The sequence below is a fragment of the Emydura macquarii genome, unplaced genomic scaffold (genome assembly GCF_026122565.2).
Source record: "Emydura macquarii macquarii isolate MOO-44397 ecotype Brisbane River unplaced genomic scaffold, CSIRO-AGI_Emac_v2 contig_480, whole genome shotgun sequence".
Lineage (NCBI taxonomy): Eukaryota > Metazoa > Chordata > Testudines > Chelidae > Emydura > Emydura macquarii.
The window spans coordinates 10640780-10659968 of NW_027130617.1; the positions used below are offsets into that span (position 1 = coordinate 10640780).

Consider the following 19189-nt stretch of genomic DNA (forward strand, 5'->3'; position numbering starts at 1 on the left):
AAAGAGGCCTACAAGACTTCAGTGATAATAGCTTTAAATTTGGTAGTGCTGTGTGGGATGAATGTGCATGACCTGGGCATGGGTGGTCAGGCCAAGTGGTCTGAGCAAGAGTCATGCCTAGTGGTTGGAGCTAAAGGTCAGAACAGAAGATTGTCAGATACCAAGCCAAAGGTCAGAGCTAGAGTCAGGTGCCAAACCAAGGGTCAGAGTTGGAGACAGTGAGGCATAGGAGCAGGGACCTGGAGTAAGGTAGGAACTGGGAATAGATGGGGAACTGGGATAAGGCGGATAGGAGCAGGCAGGGAGGTAGGAACCAGGAGTGGATAGGAGTACAGGCTCAGGAGTCAGGTAAGTAGAAGGAGTCTATAGTAGCAGCCAGCCAGAGATTCATCTAGGTGCTCAGACAACTGTCTGTGCTACTTCCTGGTTTATATACAGCTCCTCAGCCAATCAGGGGTGCTGGATGTTTCCCCCAGTAGTTGTTGGGGCATTTGATACACTGAATCAACATGTGATACCACATTTTGTGATAATGGATCTTCAAAGGTGTCTGATCATAATAGCAGTGGAGATGCATCTGCAGGTTTTACATCTGTCTGGCGGGGTCTGGTGTTCCTTTGAGTTCATGTCTCCTTATCTGTGCAGAACTTGCTTCTGATGATGAAGAGCTTGGCGAGGCTGGGAGGTTGTTTGAAGGCCAGAAGAGGGGGTTCAGGAAAGATTTCTTTTGGGATGTGGTCCTTGTCAATATGCACTGTAATTGTTTAATAATACCCTGTGTGGGTTCCAGTGTGGTGTGGTAGATGACAACTGGATGTGTGGTTGGTTGGGTTTTTTTTTCTGTATAGAAGCAGATTTTCTCAGGGTTTTTGGGTGGCCTATTCCATGATGTGATCTACTTCTCTGGTGGAATGCTCTTGTTTGGTGAAGGCAGTTGCAAATGTGTTAAGATGTGCATCCTGGATTTTCTCTTCAGAGCATATTCTGTGGAATCTAAGTGCCAGCTGTAGGAAACAGATTTCTTGGTGTTTCAGAGGTAATTACTGTGGAGGTAAGTGTTGTGATATGTGGGTTTCTTATATATAGTTGTCTGTAGGATTCCATTTTTGAAGCTGATTGTGGTGTCTAGGAAGTTCAGACTGATGTGGGAGTGTTCTAGAGAGAGTTTGGTAGATGGGTGGTAGTTGTTAAAATTGTGGTGAAAATCTACGAGGGAGTTTAAGATGTCTGTCCAGAGCAGTGGTTTTCAACCTATTTACTATTGTCGGCCTCATATGCAGCTCTGTATGGGTATGTGGGCTGCATCCACACAATATATATACTTCCTTTATGGCCCTGAGGATGTCATGTGGGCCGCAGCTGTGTGCTGACTGGGCCGCAAGCGGGTCACGGGTTGAGAACCTCTGGTCCAGAGGATGAAAATATCAATGTATCTCAGATAGATCATTAGCTTCATCGTGCATTTGTCCAGAAATTCTTCTTTGAGGTGGCCCAGTTAGATTATTCATTTTTGTTATGACTGTTGGTAGTGATGAGGTAGGTGTAGGTCGTGGTGGTCTTTGTTGCGAAAGAATTCTTTGAGGCAGAGGAAGTGAAATGATTCTTCTAGTTCTCCATATGTTAGTATGGTATCAGGTTCTGTGATGGGGCAGAAGTTCAGTCCCTTGGAGAGTACAGATAATTCAATTCCAGTTATGTGTATTCTTGATAGATTGATGATTTTGGGGTGTCATGTAGTGTCCATGTGATGGACAAAGAGGACACCATCATGTGGGGCCTCGACTGTGATGATGTAATGATTATGTCAGCAAAGACAACCAACAACTCTCTGACAGCACCTACAATAAAAAACTCAAAGACCTCTACCACAATTCACACTGGAATTTAGATATCATCAAATCCTTCCCCAAACAACTCCAAGAGAATCTCTACCATGTCATCCCCCATGAGCCTCACATAGGGACCTTCTACATGCCTCACAAGATACACAAACAAGGGAACCAAGGCAGACCCATCCAGGCCCACTGACGGGGAGTATTGGAGGGCAATTGCTCAGGCGCCTGTGATTTTAAGGGAGCAGAGCAATTTTAAAAGGGGCATGGGCCATTGGCAGTGGGCTAGTTCCTCATCCCGCCTCTTCTGCCCCATGGCACAGTCTGTCCCCGCTCTGCCCCACTCAGCCCACTCGCTGCTACATCTCTCTGCACCAGCCCACCTCCCAGCTTGGCCCCCCTCCTCTCTTCTACACCCTCCTTTCCACACCTAGCCTCCCTGCAGCTGTGTCCTCCCTCACTACTCAGCCCTGTTGCTGTCACTCGTCACATGCGTCCTTCCTCTCCTCCCCTGCTTGCCCCCATGCCACTGCTCACTGTGTTCCTTCTCCCCCCATCTCTGCTCAGTCCTTCCAGCTGTCACACACCACCTGGGGGAAGGGGAAGTGTGAAAGAAAGGAGAGGAACCGAGCAGGGGGGAGGGAAGTGGCGCCAAGCGGGAGAGGGTGGGACCTGGAGTGCAGCAGGGTGGGTGGGGCTGCGAGTGGAAGAGGCAGGGGCATGACTGTTTTGCCTGGGGCCCAGAATTCCTGTCTGTGGGCCTGGACCCATCATATCAGACCATACCACTCTTACAGAAGGAATATCAGGACTCATAGAAACAGTTGTAAAAACTCTCACCGCACAAAAGGCCAGTTTCCTCCAGGAGACAGCTGTCTTTCTCTAGAAATTCCACATTATTAACAACCTCCCTCAGAACATCATCCTTGCCACCTCGGATGTCACCTCCCTGTACACCAACATCCCTCACAATGACAATATTGCTGCCTGCCTCAGATCTCTACAAAACTATTCCTGCTTTGGCATCCTTCAGTCTTGAGAGAGCATGGGTATGCGCCCTTGAGAGGTAGAAAATTTACGCAGTTGGTTTTATGACAGCCACAGCTGTGGCTGAAAAGATCCACTTGAGAGGGACAATCTCTGCTGCATTTGACACATTTAAAAGTGGTGTTTCGACCCTTTGGGCTCTGCCTTCCATGAGCTCTTTTCTCCTCTGCTAAGTTGGACTGCTTCCTCTCGTAGCTTTGGAGACTTTTATTGAGCTTTTTGTCCATTTCTTTGAGGTCTCACTTGCACACATCCTTGAAATGCAGTTTTGGGTGCCCTTTAGATCTTCTCCCAGATGCCAATTTGTTGTAAAGGATATTCTTTGGGATGCACCCGTCATTCATTTGGCACACATATCCAAGCCAGCGGAGGAATCTCTGTTTAAGGAGTGTTTGCATGCTGGGTATACTGGCCCGCTTGAGCACCTCAATGTTGGTGACTCTGGACAATGCTCAAATATTCATCCTGACACATTGCCAAACTAATCCATTTCATTCTCACCCATATCAACTTTACATCTAACAACAAACACTGTCCAAACCATGGGAACAGCTATGTGTACTAAAATGTAGCTCCCCAATATGCCAAAGTCTTTATGGGCCACCACGATGAAGAATTTCTGGATAAGTGCACCACTAAACCAATGAAATATTTGAGATACATTGATGATATTTTCATTCTCTGGACAAATAATCTAAATTTCCTCATAGATTTTCACCCCAACTTCAACAACCACCACCCATCCACCAGATTCTCTAGAACACTCCCACAGCCGCCTCAACTTCCTACACACCATGATCAGCTTCAAAAATAGAACACTAAATACTTGATGGGACTACATCCTGAAGGAAATATTTCCCAAACTCCCTCTTCTGGCCTTCAAACACCCATCCAATCTCACCAAGCTCATCATCAGAAGCAAGCATCCCACAGACCAGGAAACACCAACTGAAAGTGGTGGCAGACCCTGTCAGAACCTGCAGATGCATCTCCACTTTTACAATGATCAATATCCCTCACATCAAACCCTTCAAGATCCATTGGTCCTACGCATGCCTATCACAACATGTGCTGTACCTGATCCAGTGTATCAAATGCCCCAACAGCTATGTGAGTGAAACCAGCCAATCACTATGCTCTCAAATGAACTCTCCCAGAAAAATGATAGACAATACCACCCTATTACCTCTGAGAAAACACTTTTCACAAAGGGATCACTCTATATCTGACCCCTCAGTCTTCATCATCAAAGGAAACCTGCACAACACCTTCAAAAGATGAGCCTGAAACTTTAATTCATAACTCTGCAGGACACTAAAACTCATGGACTTAACAAAGGCACGGGTTTTATGGCTCATAACAACAGTTTGTAATGCAATCAGCTGCTACTAATCCTCCTTTTTCCTAAGACTGCTGAGGTGTTAAGTGCCCTCTTTATTTTAAGTGGTTTCCTACAACATTATTTTTAACAATCTGTCTCACATTGTATTTAGCTGTGACTCTCTGGTTACCTTTACCAGACCTGAGTGATGAAGACTTCTGTGAAGCTCAAAAGCTTGTCCCCTCTAGCAGCAGAAGTTGGTCCAATAAAAGATATTAACTCATCCACCTTGTCTCTTTCATATCTTGGGATCAACACAGCTACAATAACACTGCAAACTTAAAATGGATACTATTTCAGTATATATACAGAAGTTGGTCCAGTAAAAGATATTACCTCACCCACCTTCGGTCTCCATTTTAAATATCAATTTGTATGAAAGATATAACCATTGTACTTAAATTGACATTTGTTACAGTCAGTAAATTGATTGTTTTGGTAGACAGTAATGTTGAAAATTAAATGCATGATTGTATTAATTTAAAATGCTCTTTTGTCTTTTCCTGCAGGTTTTTCGCCTGGATTAGACAGAGTTAGAATTGAAGCAAAATTACAAGGTCAGTACCTTTTTCCTTTCTCAGTATACCGTGACATTTTGGGCCAGATTCTTCCACCATATCTGAGTAGCTCTGTTCATTTCAGTAGAGCTGCTCACGGAGCAAGATACTATTCAGTGTGATTAAGGTTGGCTGAATCTAGCTTTTTGTGAATTGTTAAAGCAACACTATTATTTTCATTTAACTTACATACTATTCTATATCGTAAATATTGGACTTTCCTAATATGTTTCTTTTACAAAAAAAATTTCCATAACATGGAGAAACAAGAAATACCCTTCCCAAGTTCATGCCCACATGCACAGGTATACATCTTCTTGTATACCCTACTGTGATGGCTCCCGCCACGGAACCAACATACCCAGGAAACAGGAGGATTAGAGACCAAGTGGACTCAGAAGGAGTCCTGGAACCTGCAACCGCCTGCCCAAAGGCTGGACACATTGAAGGATCCAGAGGCCCAACCAACTGATGAACCGCCATTGGGAGAGATGGGGTAGGAAGTAGTCTAAGGAAGGGGGATAGCCTGAACCCACAGGAAGAGTCAGCATGTTGCAGGAGGATCCCCTCAGACGTGGTGGCAAGTACCCCCGCCACTGTTAGGACTCTGGCCTGTGGCTCAGGAGAGCAGGGAGGCCCTGAGCCCCCCAGTCCTAGGAGCCACACGCTCCTAGGTGGTGCTTCATTTTCCAGAAGACCAACAACCCCCACTATCCCCCTGAATTAGGCGATATGATGACTCAGGTCACTAGGCCACGCAGCCCTGACCCAGAAGCGCCTCTTGCTGACTCAGGTCTTTGGGCCACACTGCCTCACAACCCTCAGGCAGTAATACTGTCTCTGGCCATTGGGCCTTACTGTCTTGCTTCCCCTAAGCAATTAGACCCCCAAAGGGGGCCTATCCCCCCAACACCTACTCAGAAATCAACTTTGCATAAAGTTAAATTCATTTCATTTTGAATGCTTTTCATTTTCCTTCCTTTCCCTCCATTGATTTATGTTATTTGATTTAATTAACTTCTTTTCACATTCTTTCAAAATTTGCTGTACAGGTATTTAATATCAAATATCCTCTTTCCATCCTATCTTTAACCCAGAATACAAATTGGGGTAACTTAAATACCTGCAGCTTGCCCAAAAGCAATTTAAAAACTGTATGCTTCCTGCACATAGGGCAGCAGTAATAGAGACTATCTACTGTGGGATTTCATACTGCCTGTGTATTATAGAGAACTTTGCATCAGGCCTCATATCTCCCTGAGGATGGTGGGAGCAGAATTTTGTACAGGTCAAGGACATGGTATTTTATGGCCAGTGGGAGTGTATCCATTGAGTTATAGGAGGGGAGCAGTGGGCCTTATATACTACTGTTCCACATTACCTATATTGGTGGTTGTGATTTGGCTGTGCATACAGGTGTAGATGGTTTTGGCTGGTTTAGAATGAGGATTCCATTCCCCAGGACCATGAGATTTTTCACATGGAGCAAAGCCCTTTAATGCATATTTTGCTCTTTTAGAGATTTAGCATTTATTGCTTTATTCATTCTGTTAGGTATGCCTGGAAAAATATTAGACTCCTTGAAATATTTGTATGCATAAAGCGCTCCATACCTTATCCAGTCATATCTCCAATCTATTTGATTTTTCAGGTCTTGTAAGAATTATTTTCCTATGCTAAAATTTTTCCAAGGTTGGTTATACATTAATACATATAGCAAATAGATAGGGCAATGCCAAGATGTAAGATAATTCTGTCAAGCAATTAAGAGACTTTATATGCTGTATTGTTAAAGTGACTGTGTAGCATCTGACTTTGAGAATACAAAAAAGATCAGTTATACTCATCAGTTCCCAGGTTTTTATAGAATAGTCTTTAACAATTGTCTTAAGAATTTTTAAGATGATTTGTCAAGCTTGAATGTAAAATAATTATTTACTTTAGGGCTCTTTAAATATTAAAATTACTTCTTAATTTCTGACTATCATATTACCCAAATGAAACTCAGCAGTTTAGGGGTCAGTTCCTCCCATCTTTAAATGATAAAAACAAACATACTATACTTTCTTTCATATTGTCTTCAACATAAGAGTTATATCAAATGCAAAACAGGTATATTAATAGAACATTACATGCTAAGATTTTAACCACACAAATCTGGAAATTTAATTTCGTTGTTCTTACAAATATTGTAACTCAGTCCCCTGGCACATATGCAGTATTTTGTAGTAATGCATATTCTATTAATTATAATTATCTTCATATATTGTGTGTGTATATGTGTATGCAATGTGGATGATTTGTGGTTGCTATGGGAACTGCAACTTTTAGTTTCTTGACGTTTGCATTAAAAAAACTCAACATTGTATTAATGTCATTTTTGCACTTAATTTTCTTGGTTTTGAAAGAGATAAGAATAAAAGAAACACTTTGATCATCATCATTCAAATATCCATTGCTAGTGACTATGTAGGTTTATTTGAATTTATAAACATTGTAATAAATGCAGGCACAGTTACTATAATGTGCAGATACTGTTAAACACTCACTCATATGTGTGCATTTGAATAGCCATGCCTTGCTACATGCTTAAAAATGAGTGAAAATATTGTATTGTGTTAGAGGATTGATTATTAGTGGACACTCAACCCTCTCATTCAGAATTAAGTTGACATTTTAAACTTTTTATATGTAGTTTCTTTCACACATTGCTACACTTTTAAAATTAGGTTGTTCGGTTGGTTTTTGTTGAGTGTATAGTAGAGTCTGAGCCTCTTCCAGTGAATTTAGTAAGAATTTTTACCACTGGGGAAAGGATCGTGTGATTAGGCCTTCAGTGAGTTGAGTGGAGTTACTCTGGTTTTACACTGGTGTAATTTAGATCATAATCTTTTCCATAATATGTACAAAATATGGTATTTTTTCCTGCATATTCTAACGATAAAATTCTCTTTTCAAACTCTGGACAGAATTGTGTTTGAAGAATTTGAACAATTTATCATCTCTTGATTTGATCAAGATGGATGAAGAATTTAATTTCAAACCAACAGGTAACATTTACTTCATAATCTAATTTAGCCTATAGTACTGAAAATATTTTTAAAATATTTTTTATCCCACAAGGTTTAAAAATTATTCTTAATACGTGTTTATCATAACACATACTAAGGAGCACAGTGATTAGACAGTGAAGAGAGAACATGCAGGAGAAAGGTTGACCTCAGGTACACCTATGGTACCTGGTGGATTTCCAAAAATATAGCTAAGGGCAGAATTTGGCCTATAATGAACATATTCAGTATTCTGTTATCTGAGCTGAATTTAATTTAGCAAATCATAGAAGTGTATTCTTAGGACCATACACTGATCTGGATCCCTGTGCAAATCTTCCTTTAAACCACTGGAAATTCTGCTGCAGATCAAAAGATAAACATAGACTGCTGTCACCAGGACAATAGTAAAAGGAAAATAAAAATGCAGTTCTGGTGCTTAGAAGAAGCAAATGCACTACACCTCTCTTAAAAAAATGCACTAAATATTTTTAATCTTCTTCTACAGAGACTGGAAAACTAATGGCTTGGTATTATATTGCATTTGATACAGTGAAACATTTTTCCACAATTAATGGAACAGAAACTTTATCTGAACTGGTAATTTAATTTTTCTAAGACTATATATATACATGTAAGTTTAAAATGGAATTGAAGACAATTTATATTGTTTCTGCTTGCTCCAAAGAATTATGACATGCAAGATGTATAAGATATATCAAAATGAATTGCAATAAGATTTTCTGAGGGTTTTGTTCTGAGAGATCTTCCAATTCTCCCATCTTTTACTCTCCTTAGTTACCTAACACTGAGTCATCTTACCCTTCTGTATGAAGGAATTCTGAAGCAATTCTGATTATATATAACATACTGTATTGTCATGTGCTGTTACTTCAATTATATTTTACTACTAAGGACAATTTCATGAAAACTAGATCTTTATTTTTAAGAGATTGCCAGTGTCTATTTTCTTTCTCCCTGTCTTCAGTCATTATCCTTTATATCATAGTTGGTTGATCTGAAGGTTATTATAATGTCCCAAACCAGATTCTATTTTCAAGTGGACAATAAGCAAGAACAGATGACCTGTGAAGAAATAAAGTTCCTGTTATGGTACTCAAGGATAAGGAAAGAAAGTAAAGCAGAATATATATATATATATGTGACAAACAACCAAAACTGTTCCTTTTTAGATTGTATTTCATAAACCATCAGCAGCACAATAGGTTTTAAGTAAAGTCAAGTGTAATGATCATTTTCCAACAGTTACAGCAGAGTTGTTTGTAAACATAACTCAGAGCAAAAATCTTCCCTTTGCCTATCACTTAATTAATTTAGGAAGCTAAATTACAGCTGATCAGCAAGATCAGTATCAGCAAGATCTTCTTGTTCATCTTTTCATTGTAATAGTATTAGAGCAAGTAGAAATGTACTAATAGCATTGTTTAAAAAGGAATTGTAAGGAACAAAAGGAAAAAAGGCAGGGAAGGGATAAATAAGGAAATGAATTAATAAAATAATTTTAAATTGTTACAGATCACAATGATATCCAGCTGTGTTGAGTTTTCAGATGTCAAGTTAAGAACAAGTGAGAAGAAAATATTGAACACTTTGAATAAAGACAAGAATAGGATAACTATTAGGTACAAAAATCAATGTATTAATGTGCAGAAAAAGTATAATTTTTAGTTAAAGTGAATAGCAAGAAATCAGTGTGTTTTCATGTGCAGGTTTCCAATGGAAGGGAAGATAAAAACAAGAGAAATGAAAGTAAACTGGTAAATATTTTATTGTGTCACATCTCTTTGGCTTGAAAATTAAAGCCCTGATCTGAACTTTTATTGAGTTCATTGTGTGCAGATTCATGCCTTTAGATGCCAAACTATGTTGCTTTTATCTTGACCTTACCTTTGTTTTTCAGTGGTGTCTTTGGCTCTTGTTTTATTATTTTTTTGTGTACTAATATTGTTTATGTACTAACAAATATTTCTTTTTCAGTCTTATTCAGGCTCAACTAGGATGCATTCCTATTCAAGACTTCACTTTAACACAAGATATAGGCAAAATTTTCAGAAATGGCTTAAGAGTTACTAAATGTACGTTAAAAGCTAATGCATTTTGATATATTTAATGATAAACTGTATTGTATTAAATTATGAAATATATTTTTTCTTTTGCAGGGTTGTCTGACTTTCTGGCATCACGTAAAAACAATTTTTATGCATTATTAAACTCTTTGATTTTAGCTAAGTGTTTCAGGTGCAAACTGTGGGAAAACTCTCTGCATGTATCCAAACAGCTGGAAAAAATTGGTAAGTACCAAAAAGAATCAGTAACTATAATAATGTGTCAAAGTTAATCATTAACTTCACTGTAAATTTTTCAAAGGTCTGTTTTCTGGACTAAATAAGTCTTACAACTTTTCATTTGCCAGAATCATGTAAGAAAGACTCTTGCAAAGATGATTACTTGACAGACTAGTACAAATTCTTCCAGAATCAGTAAATTCTTAACTGGAATATTAACTAGAATAAAAATTTCTATCTTGTAATAAGAACAAAAATACACTAGAGAAAACATTTAAGGAACTTTTCCCAGAGGCCTTGCAATATCTGATTCATGTTTAAAAAGAAAATTTAACTACCCATTCTCTTGGCAGAAACAACTGATGTTTTAACTTTTAATTAATCTTTTTGTAATTTGTGATGTACCCTGAAAAATATTGAATTTCAGCTGCTTTGCTAATAATGAACACAGCTCTGATCTATTAATTTACTGTTTTCCTCAATGATAGACATTGGAAATCCACACAGAGGACCACTTCAAGGATGACATAATTGTGACAAATGTAGTATGTTAATGATGTCTGCGACAGGCATTAAGATAACTTATTTATTTACCCAACAATGGGAAATAGGGCTGTCAAACAAGTAAAAAATTTAATCACGATTAATCGTGAGATTTAAAAAAATAGTTTTTAATCGCATTTTAATTGCGCTGTTAAACAATAATAGAATATCATTTATTTAAATATTTTTTTATGTTTGGGGAAGTGTTTGTGTGTGTTGAGGTGGAGCACTGTCTCTTTAAGCAGAGCATTCAGGAACCTGAACGTTTTTTCAGCCAGCAGCAGCTGCTGTTGGCAGCACTCACTCCTTAGCCAGCAGCAACAGCAGCCATAGACAAGCGTCTTCTATTCCCCGCAGCAGCGTCCCCCTGAACACAGTGCCCGGTGTGCGATTAATGCTCATTAAAATAAAATGCATTAATTTGTTTTGAGTTAATCGAATGTGTTAACTGCGATTAATTGACAGCCCTATTTATTATTTTTGATTTCAAATATTTGCACTGTAAAAAGGATAAAAAAAATAGTGCAATTTACATATCAAAGCATGAAGGGGCATACTGATGTTTAGAGTATCTGGAATGTAAATGCCTTGCAATGCTGGCTACTACAGTGCCATGTGAACGCTTGTTTTCACTTTCAGGTGACATTGTAAATAAGCGGGCAGCTTTATTTCCTGTAAATGTAAACAAACTTGATTGTCTCAGTGATTGGCTAAAGAAGTAGTAAGACTGAGTGGACTTGTAGGCCCTAAAGTTTTACATTGTTTTGTTTTTGAGTGCAGTTTTATTAAAAAAATGCTACATTTGTTTGTTGCACTTTCACAATAAACAGATGGCACTATAATACTTGGAAAAATACCGTTTTATCATTTTTAGAATGCAGATATTTTTAATACAATAATATAAAGTGAGCACTGTACATTTTGTATTCTGTGTTGTAATTGAAATCAGTATATTTGAAAATGTAGAAAAACATCCAAAAATATTAATACATTTAAATTGGTATTCCATTATTATTTAACAGTCTGATTAAAATTGCCATTAATTGTAACTAATTTTTTAAATCTAGTTAATTTGTTGCGTTAATCACTTGAGTTGACTGCAATTAATTGATAGACCTTAAAATTACATAAAAAAAATAAATACAGGACTGATGCTGCTGTAATCTAGCCTTGCTGCCTGAGTCTTTGCAGCTGATTCCTGGCTCTGTGTAAGAGACAGGGAGAATGGTCCTGCACAGAGTCCTATAGAATGTGTAGCAACTTCTTGCTAAAATAAAATAATAAAATAAAAATTTATTTTATTTACGACACACTTTTTAAAAAATTCACCATGTTCTCTAACTGAACAAATTCTAACAAATACAGTAATACATACTTAACATTTTAGTGTTGTTTTTACAATATCAACAGATTTCATTAATCTTCAGCACTTTTCTGTATCTGCTGTAAAGTATAGGTTTTTCAGGCATGGCCATGTCTTAAGCAGTCTGTTCACTCTTTCAAATAGTCGGAAACACAATAGATCCATTACACTTTTTGTGCTTCTCATGATTTTTCACATTGCAGCTGTGTTGTTCTATAGTTGAGTAGTGCTAAATAAATTGCCTTTTTCCCTTCACTCTACAGAGTTTACATTCTTCATATCTGTTTTCTTGTGGGTAACAAGAACTAGATATCATACTGAATTTCATAAGTTTTAGCCAGATTTGTGCTTTCTGTATTCTTTAAACGTGGTCCATTGTCTTATCATTGCAGTTCTTGAAATTCCATGACATGCAAATATAGACTTAGTGATCACTGTTGAAGCTGTGGTATCTTAATGTATCAATCTGGAAAGTAGCTAAAACAATCTATTATGATCAGATGGTCATGTCTTCTCAGGAAAAATAAATCCATTCTGACTTTGCCCTCAGGTATTGGAGGTTGTTCATATGTTGTCATGTTTTTTTCCTATTGTGTATCTTCTGTATTTCAGGCAGGTTTCACACTTGCTAATTATTTCATTCACATCAGTGTTTACATGTCACCAGAATATTACTTCTGCTCTTTTTTTTTTTTTTTTAAACTTAGTCATTCCAAGGAGTTTTTGGTGTAGGTCCTGATTCTAAGTCCTTTTACAGTGCACAAGCAGTGGGAGTAAATTTACTGTGTAAAGGGGCCTTCATGTAAATGAGTTTATCAGGTCCACATTCTTTCCAATATTTTTCCTCTTATCATTATGGGAATTTTTTTGTACATTTCATGAGTACTTCCCAAAATCACTGAAAAAGTTCATTTTTATATGGGGAATATGTATAAGGAGAAGTGTTTATGACTCCATCCAGTACTTACATCATGTATTACTGCTTGTAGTATTTCATCCTTAGCTGTTTCTCTTTCCTGCTCATCCTGTATTTTTTGCAAAAGGGTACGTGGTGCTTTTATCATATTCACGTGAACTGCTAACTGCTTGTTCTAGATCATCTATTTGGGAGGCATCAACGAGAACATATGTTCTTGGCAGCATGTCTGCAATTACTAGACGATTTCTTGGCCAGAACTACAGGATCATACTGTACTTTTGTACTTTCAGGGTATGTCCACCCTTCAATAAAACACCTGCAGCAGGCCCGTGTCAGCTGACTCAGGCTTGGGCTACAGGGCTAAAAATTGTAGTGTAGATGTTTGGGCATGGGCTGGAGCCCAGGCTCTGTGACCCGCTCCAGGACAAGCCCAAATGTCTACACTGCAATTTTATAGCCCCACAGCCTGAGCCGTACAAGCCCGAGTCAGCTGCCACGGACCAGCTGCACGTTTTATTTCAGTGTAGACATACCCTGAAAGTACAAAAGTATAGTATGATCCTGTAGTTCTGGCTACAGTTGTACAGAATATTTTGATACTTTGTAGAGTCATTTCTTGCTTTCAATTCGCTCTTGTATGTTGTTTTTTGCTGCTATTATCGCTCTTGCAGCATATATTATTGACAGCCATTCATTTTCATGTTACTGTAGCAGTAAAGCTCCCAGGTTCCTTTTGAAGTATCAGTGGAGATTTTGATCTCTTTCAGTGGGTCAAACAGTTGCTGAAATGGTGCTGATATCAATACTTCCCTCAAATTCTTGAATTCTTTCATGCTCTGGCAGTTAAATGCATTTTTTATCTTTGTGAAGTTAGGTGAGTTGTTCAAATTACATAGTTAGGTGTGAATTTACTGCCACGATTCAACATGCATTGCGGTCTTGGATTTATTTATTTTTAAAAAATCTTTGGATCTCTGCATGCTGGTACTGAATGTACTTAGAAACTTCAAGCTTTGTGGTCAATTTATCTTTTAAATGTGTGATTTTTATTTATTTATTTTTAATTGACACTTGACCTTGTTCAATTTAAGATTGTTCTAAATGCTTCTTGCATTTTCTGTTACCCTCCACATTTATCCCTGATGTTCAGTGGAAATGCTGCCCTAGGCTATTATATCCAATGCTAAGTTTCTCCTCATTTCTTGTGGCAGGCAGGATTATAACCAATCACTATCCAGGATTTTTTCACCTCTTCTGTTTCTTCAGTTTTTTTAGCTGCTTTACTCAGAGTAATATGCCAGAAACCAACTTCTGTGTCTGCATCTCGTTCCATTTATCTCCCAACCAGAGAATGAAAAAGAAAAAAGGAAGACACCCATATCCTCAAATGTGCTTGTTGCAGTAATGTTTTTTCCTTCCTTCCTTTGATAGAAATCTCCCCTACTTCAGTGGAGGTAGGCAGTAGCTAAAGCTATTTCAGGAGTTGTGACAAACAAAATTAGCCAGTTAGTCAGCTTCCGTAAAGGGGGATAAAAACTCACCCAAGAGGGTGGAAACACTTGCTGAAGCAACAGCAAAGTAATAAAGTGATTAATGCATTCTCCAGGGCTGCAGAAGACAGCCTGCACAAAGATATCACAAAGGGGAGAGAAGCCTGTCATGAAGAGAGGCTCTCCCTAAGTCAGACCTGGAAGAGTTGCTTCAATACTTCCACAAGGAAAGGGATTTCAACAAGCCACTTCCTTTACTTTGACCCATGAAGTTTTTGAGTCAATCAGTGAGTCCTCCTTGGCTGCTAAATCTTACTAAAAGGCTAACCTTTCCTCCCAGAAGTTACCTAAAAAGGCTTTGAGATCTTCCAAGTTGTTTATTTTTAGCCTTCTTTCACTGTTCCTAGAGAATTATTTATGATGAATGCAGATACTTTTTCTATGAGTTCTGGTCCCTATGTGTATTCCACATGTGGGTATGCATGTGCACCATGAACCAAAATCCAGAAATTTTAATGAACAGTGTCTGTTGCCCCTCACATGTGCAGTAGGTCTCCTCATGCTCCTGAGCGAGGATATAAAAAGCATATGGGTCAATGCCCCCTCAGTTCCTTCTTACCATTCCATGGCTTGATTCGGAATCTCGTGTCCTCTCTTTCATCAGCTTTTCAAAGAACCTGTAAATGAAATTGTAAATAGTTATTCTTCCTAGCTTTTCATATAGTTATAGTTTTAGAGTACTTAGTATTGTTTGCTTCCCCAAACTGGGGAATCCTGGGCTTCAAAAGAGTCCTGGGCTTCAAAAACTGCATCTTCTGCCCTAGAGTCTTCTCTGTTAGTGACGAACAGCAGTGTTGTCTCTACTGTTTGGGTGAGACACATTTTTTGCAAAGTGCAGTATTTGTCACTTGTTTCCACCAAAGGATCATAAAACCTGTGAGCTTCACCTTAGGAAACACTGGATGGAGAAGGCCAGGAGACCCCTTTCTGGTCTGGGCCAAGGAGATCCCGATACATTGACCTGAACAAATGAGCAGTGCTCCTTCAAGCACATGCTTTGGAGCTGAGCTTTTGGTTTCTAAGTCCAAAGACACTTCTGTCAGGGCTTCCCATAAGAGTAAGGGGCATTCTCATAGGTGCAAGGACAGATTCCAGTCAAGAACTGTCCATAAGAGATGTGCTCCTTCCCTGAATACATTGAGGTTGGGTGCCTTCACATGCAGACCCCAAGGAACTGGCTCTGCTAAAACCTCCCAAATTGGAGGGTAAAGCGCGTAGGAAGAAGGCTCCACCAGTTCTATCAGTAATTCTGGAACTGAAGCCTAAGGACCATCATCTGCCGGTTCTATCTATAAGTGCGGGTCCGGACTTCTCAGTACTGATTCAGCGCACAAAGAATATACCCTGACCAGGGATGCACTGGTACTGTCACCGCTGACCACTGGAACCTGCTTCACACTGGGACACACACAGACCTATATGGCACTGGAGGATATCTTTCTTCTCTACTCGCAGTCCCCCCTCTTCTCTGGCCCAACCCTTCTGAGGGGCACTACTACACCACAAGATGATACTACTTTGGTTTCTCACTTAATACCATCAGGCAGGATTGCCCTGGTATTGATGTCTCTGCCATTCCAACAAGGCCAATCTTCAGATTTTTACAAATCTGATGTGCTGGTCCCTTCTTCATACTTCTGGAGAAGAGCAAAGCCCAGACAGGTGATCCAGGGTTTACGATCACTACCCTTATAGACACAGCCTCCCCAGAAAATGATGGTACCCCATGCCATAGAGTCCCCCTCAACCAGTTGGCTCTTCCTTCTGGTCTTATTGGTGACTGTGGGATCCCTGTAGCAGATGCCTGAGTCCAACCCGGGAATCATTCCACTCTTTTCCTCACAAATAACTGGATCCATCAGTGTATGAGGAGGGAGGATATTGAACCAGAACAAGAGTACCAGCAGTGCCAGTACGATTTCCTCCTCCTCCTCTATCCTCACCAGATAACCATAGGCTACACCAGGAGTTACTGTGAAGCGTGGTTAACAATTTCCAGATACCTCTGGAGGAAGTCCAAGACCCATACCACTGACTGCTGGATATTTGGCAGCTTCATGGCTGAAGTAAGATGGCCCTCTCAGTTAACAAGACCATATTGGAACTGGCGAGATCAATCTGGCATATCCCAGCATCCTATAGCTCCACACCTAAGAGAGCCGAGAGGTGCTATTTTGTCCCGGCAAAGGAAGCTGAATTTTTGTAGATTATTGGACTCTAAACCAGATGATATTCCATAGCTGGTATTCCCCACCCTTAATCTTGGAGTTACTTGTGCGGAGAACATGTGCGGTCTATCAAAATTTTCACCAAAGTGGACAGCTGGAGTGTTTACAACCTAGTGCGCATCAGGGCAGGAGGTGAATGGAAGACCACTTTTCAAAACCTCTGTGGGCACTTCAAATATTTAGTAATGCCATTCAGTCTGACCAGAGCACCTGTGACCTTTCAATATTTTATAAACGATGTATTTAGAGACATCCTGGTCCATTATGTAGCATTCTATCTTGATGACATTCTTGTGTTTTCAGATAATTCTGAGTAGCATTATTACCATGTTCATTCCATCCTGGAAAAACTATGAAAGTATGACCTGTTCATGAAATTGGAAAAAGGTACCTTTGATCAGTCCTCCAAAGAATTCTTGGGTCATATCCTTTCCCCAGAGGCCATCAAGATGGACCCCCAGAAGGCAGAGGCCATCCATAGCTGGGCAATGCCCAGGACCCCTCAGGAGTTGCAGCGTTTTCTGAATTTTCACCGATGTTTAATTCCAGGTTTCTCGGGGCACATAGCCCCCATGACCAACCTTCTCCACGGAGCACTCTCATTTGTTTGGAGACATGAAGCTCACTATGTTTTCAAAGAGCTCAATGAGTGTGCTTTCACCACCACTCCCATTCTAGCAAATCTGGCCCCGGCCCAGGAATTCATAGCGGAAGTCTGTGCCTCTAGTGTAGCCATCAGGGCCATACTGTCTCAGAGATATGGTTCACAGTAAGTGTTGCACCCCTGCACCTACTACTCATAAGAACTCACCCCATCAAATGGAATTATGATATATTAGATATGGAACTACTCTCATTAAAACTTGGAAGAGTGGTGCCATCACCTTGAGGAAGCCTGACACCTAGTGCAAGTCTTTTCTGACCTTGAATATCTGTGTAAGGCTCGAGCTAGAAGTGTTCCAGCTCTGACATGTCACTTGATTGACAGGCCACTTCGGCTACCTTAATACTTTCCACATGCCTTCCTGTTTTTTCTGGTAGCCCCGTATGTGAGCTGATGTCCAGGTCTATGTTGACTCTTGTGACCTGTGTGTGCAGACATCTTGGTGCCCCAGTACTCCTGGAGACTCTGTCTAGACTTTGGGCCTCAATCACCCTTGACTTCATAGTGCAACTCCCTTTGATGGCCATAGAGTGGTCTTAACTGTTGTAGACCAACTGACCAAAATGGCTGAAACGATGGCTCAACTCCTAGCAGTTCATGTGATCCATCTTCATGGGCTTTCAGACTGTATCACTTTGGACCAAGGCCCTCAGTTTATCTTACGCTTTTGACATGAAGTGCTCTGGCTAATGGATGTTCATGCTTTTACTTCCTCTATGTCCCACCCCCAACAGATGGACAGTCTGAGAGGGTGAACTAAGTATTAGAGCAATGCCTATGGTGCTTTGTCAACTATCATCAAGATAACTAGTTCTCCCTCCTTTTTTATGCTGAGTTCTCACACAACATCGACCATGCGTCCATGGGGCAGAGTGCCTTCTTTGCAAATTATGGGTTCTACCCTCATTTCCACCTGGCCTTGGTAGCAGCCTCCCCAAACCCAGCAGCCGCTGACTGGAACCAATGAATTCGCTATATCTAGGAGAAACTTCAGGACCACCTTGAAGATGTGAAAAGGAGCTACAGGCAGTATGCAGACCGTCAACACCAGGAAGGCCCAGCTCTCATGGTGGGTCAAAAGGTCTGACTTGCAGCAAAACACCTCCATATGAATCGGCCATCCCACAAGTTAGACTACCACTTCCTCAGACCCTTCCGGATTTATCAGCAAATCAACCATGTCACATTCACATTCAATTGCAGCTCCATCAATCCCTTAAAGCAGGGGTTCTCAAACTGGAGGTCGTGACTCCTCAGGGGATTGCGAGGTTATTATTGGAGGTTCGCGAGCTGTCAACTCCTATGCATGCCCGTAAGGGGAGTCATCACAGCCTGAAATATTTTCAAAGGGGGTCCCTGCAAAAAAAAGTTTGAGAACCCCTGCCTTAAAGTATATCCAGTTTTCCATGTATTTGTCTTGAAGCCTTACACAGAGAACCCCTTTTTTGATCGGTCCCTACTGCTGCCACCACCAGTCCAGGTCCAAGGGCACCAGTCTAGGTCCAAGGGCATGCTAGTCTGACTCTAAAGTGCAGAGGGAGAGACTACTACTTAATTGATTGGAAAGGCTATGGTCCTTGTCACAGGGCAAGTGTGCTCATCCCCCGTTTGGAGTGGGAAGGGGTCACTATAGCCCCCTGGCTGTGTGTCTTGAACCCCTTACCTCAGGAGATGCAACTTAATGGCCAAAGTCAATGTGTCTCTCTCTCTCAGAACTGTATGGCCTAATGGCCAGAGTCAATATGGCTG

The 19189-nt window shown here is 40.2% G+C and overlaps 1 protein-coding gene across 1 annotated transcript in view; it reads left to right on the top strand.

Moving 5' to 3' along the window:
• Positions 1-19189, top strand: part of HFM1 (helicase for meiosis 1) — a 72486-nt gene that overhangs the window by 18341 nt on the left and 34956 nt on the right. Inside the window, exons 12-18 of the mRNA XM_067538255.1 lie at positions 4770-4817; positions 7787-7867; positions 8376-8467; positions 9404-9510; positions 9598-9645; positions 9866-9963; positions 10048-10179. Of these exons, the coding sequence (XP_067394356.1) occupies positions 4770-4817; positions 7787-7867; positions 8376-8467; positions 9404-9510; positions 9598-9645; positions 9866-9963; positions 10048-10179 (606 nt within the window). The remainder of the gene's footprint in view (positions 1-4769; positions 4818-7786; positions 7868-8375; positions 8468-9403; positions 9511-9597; positions 9646-9865; positions 9964-10047; positions 10180-19189) is intronic.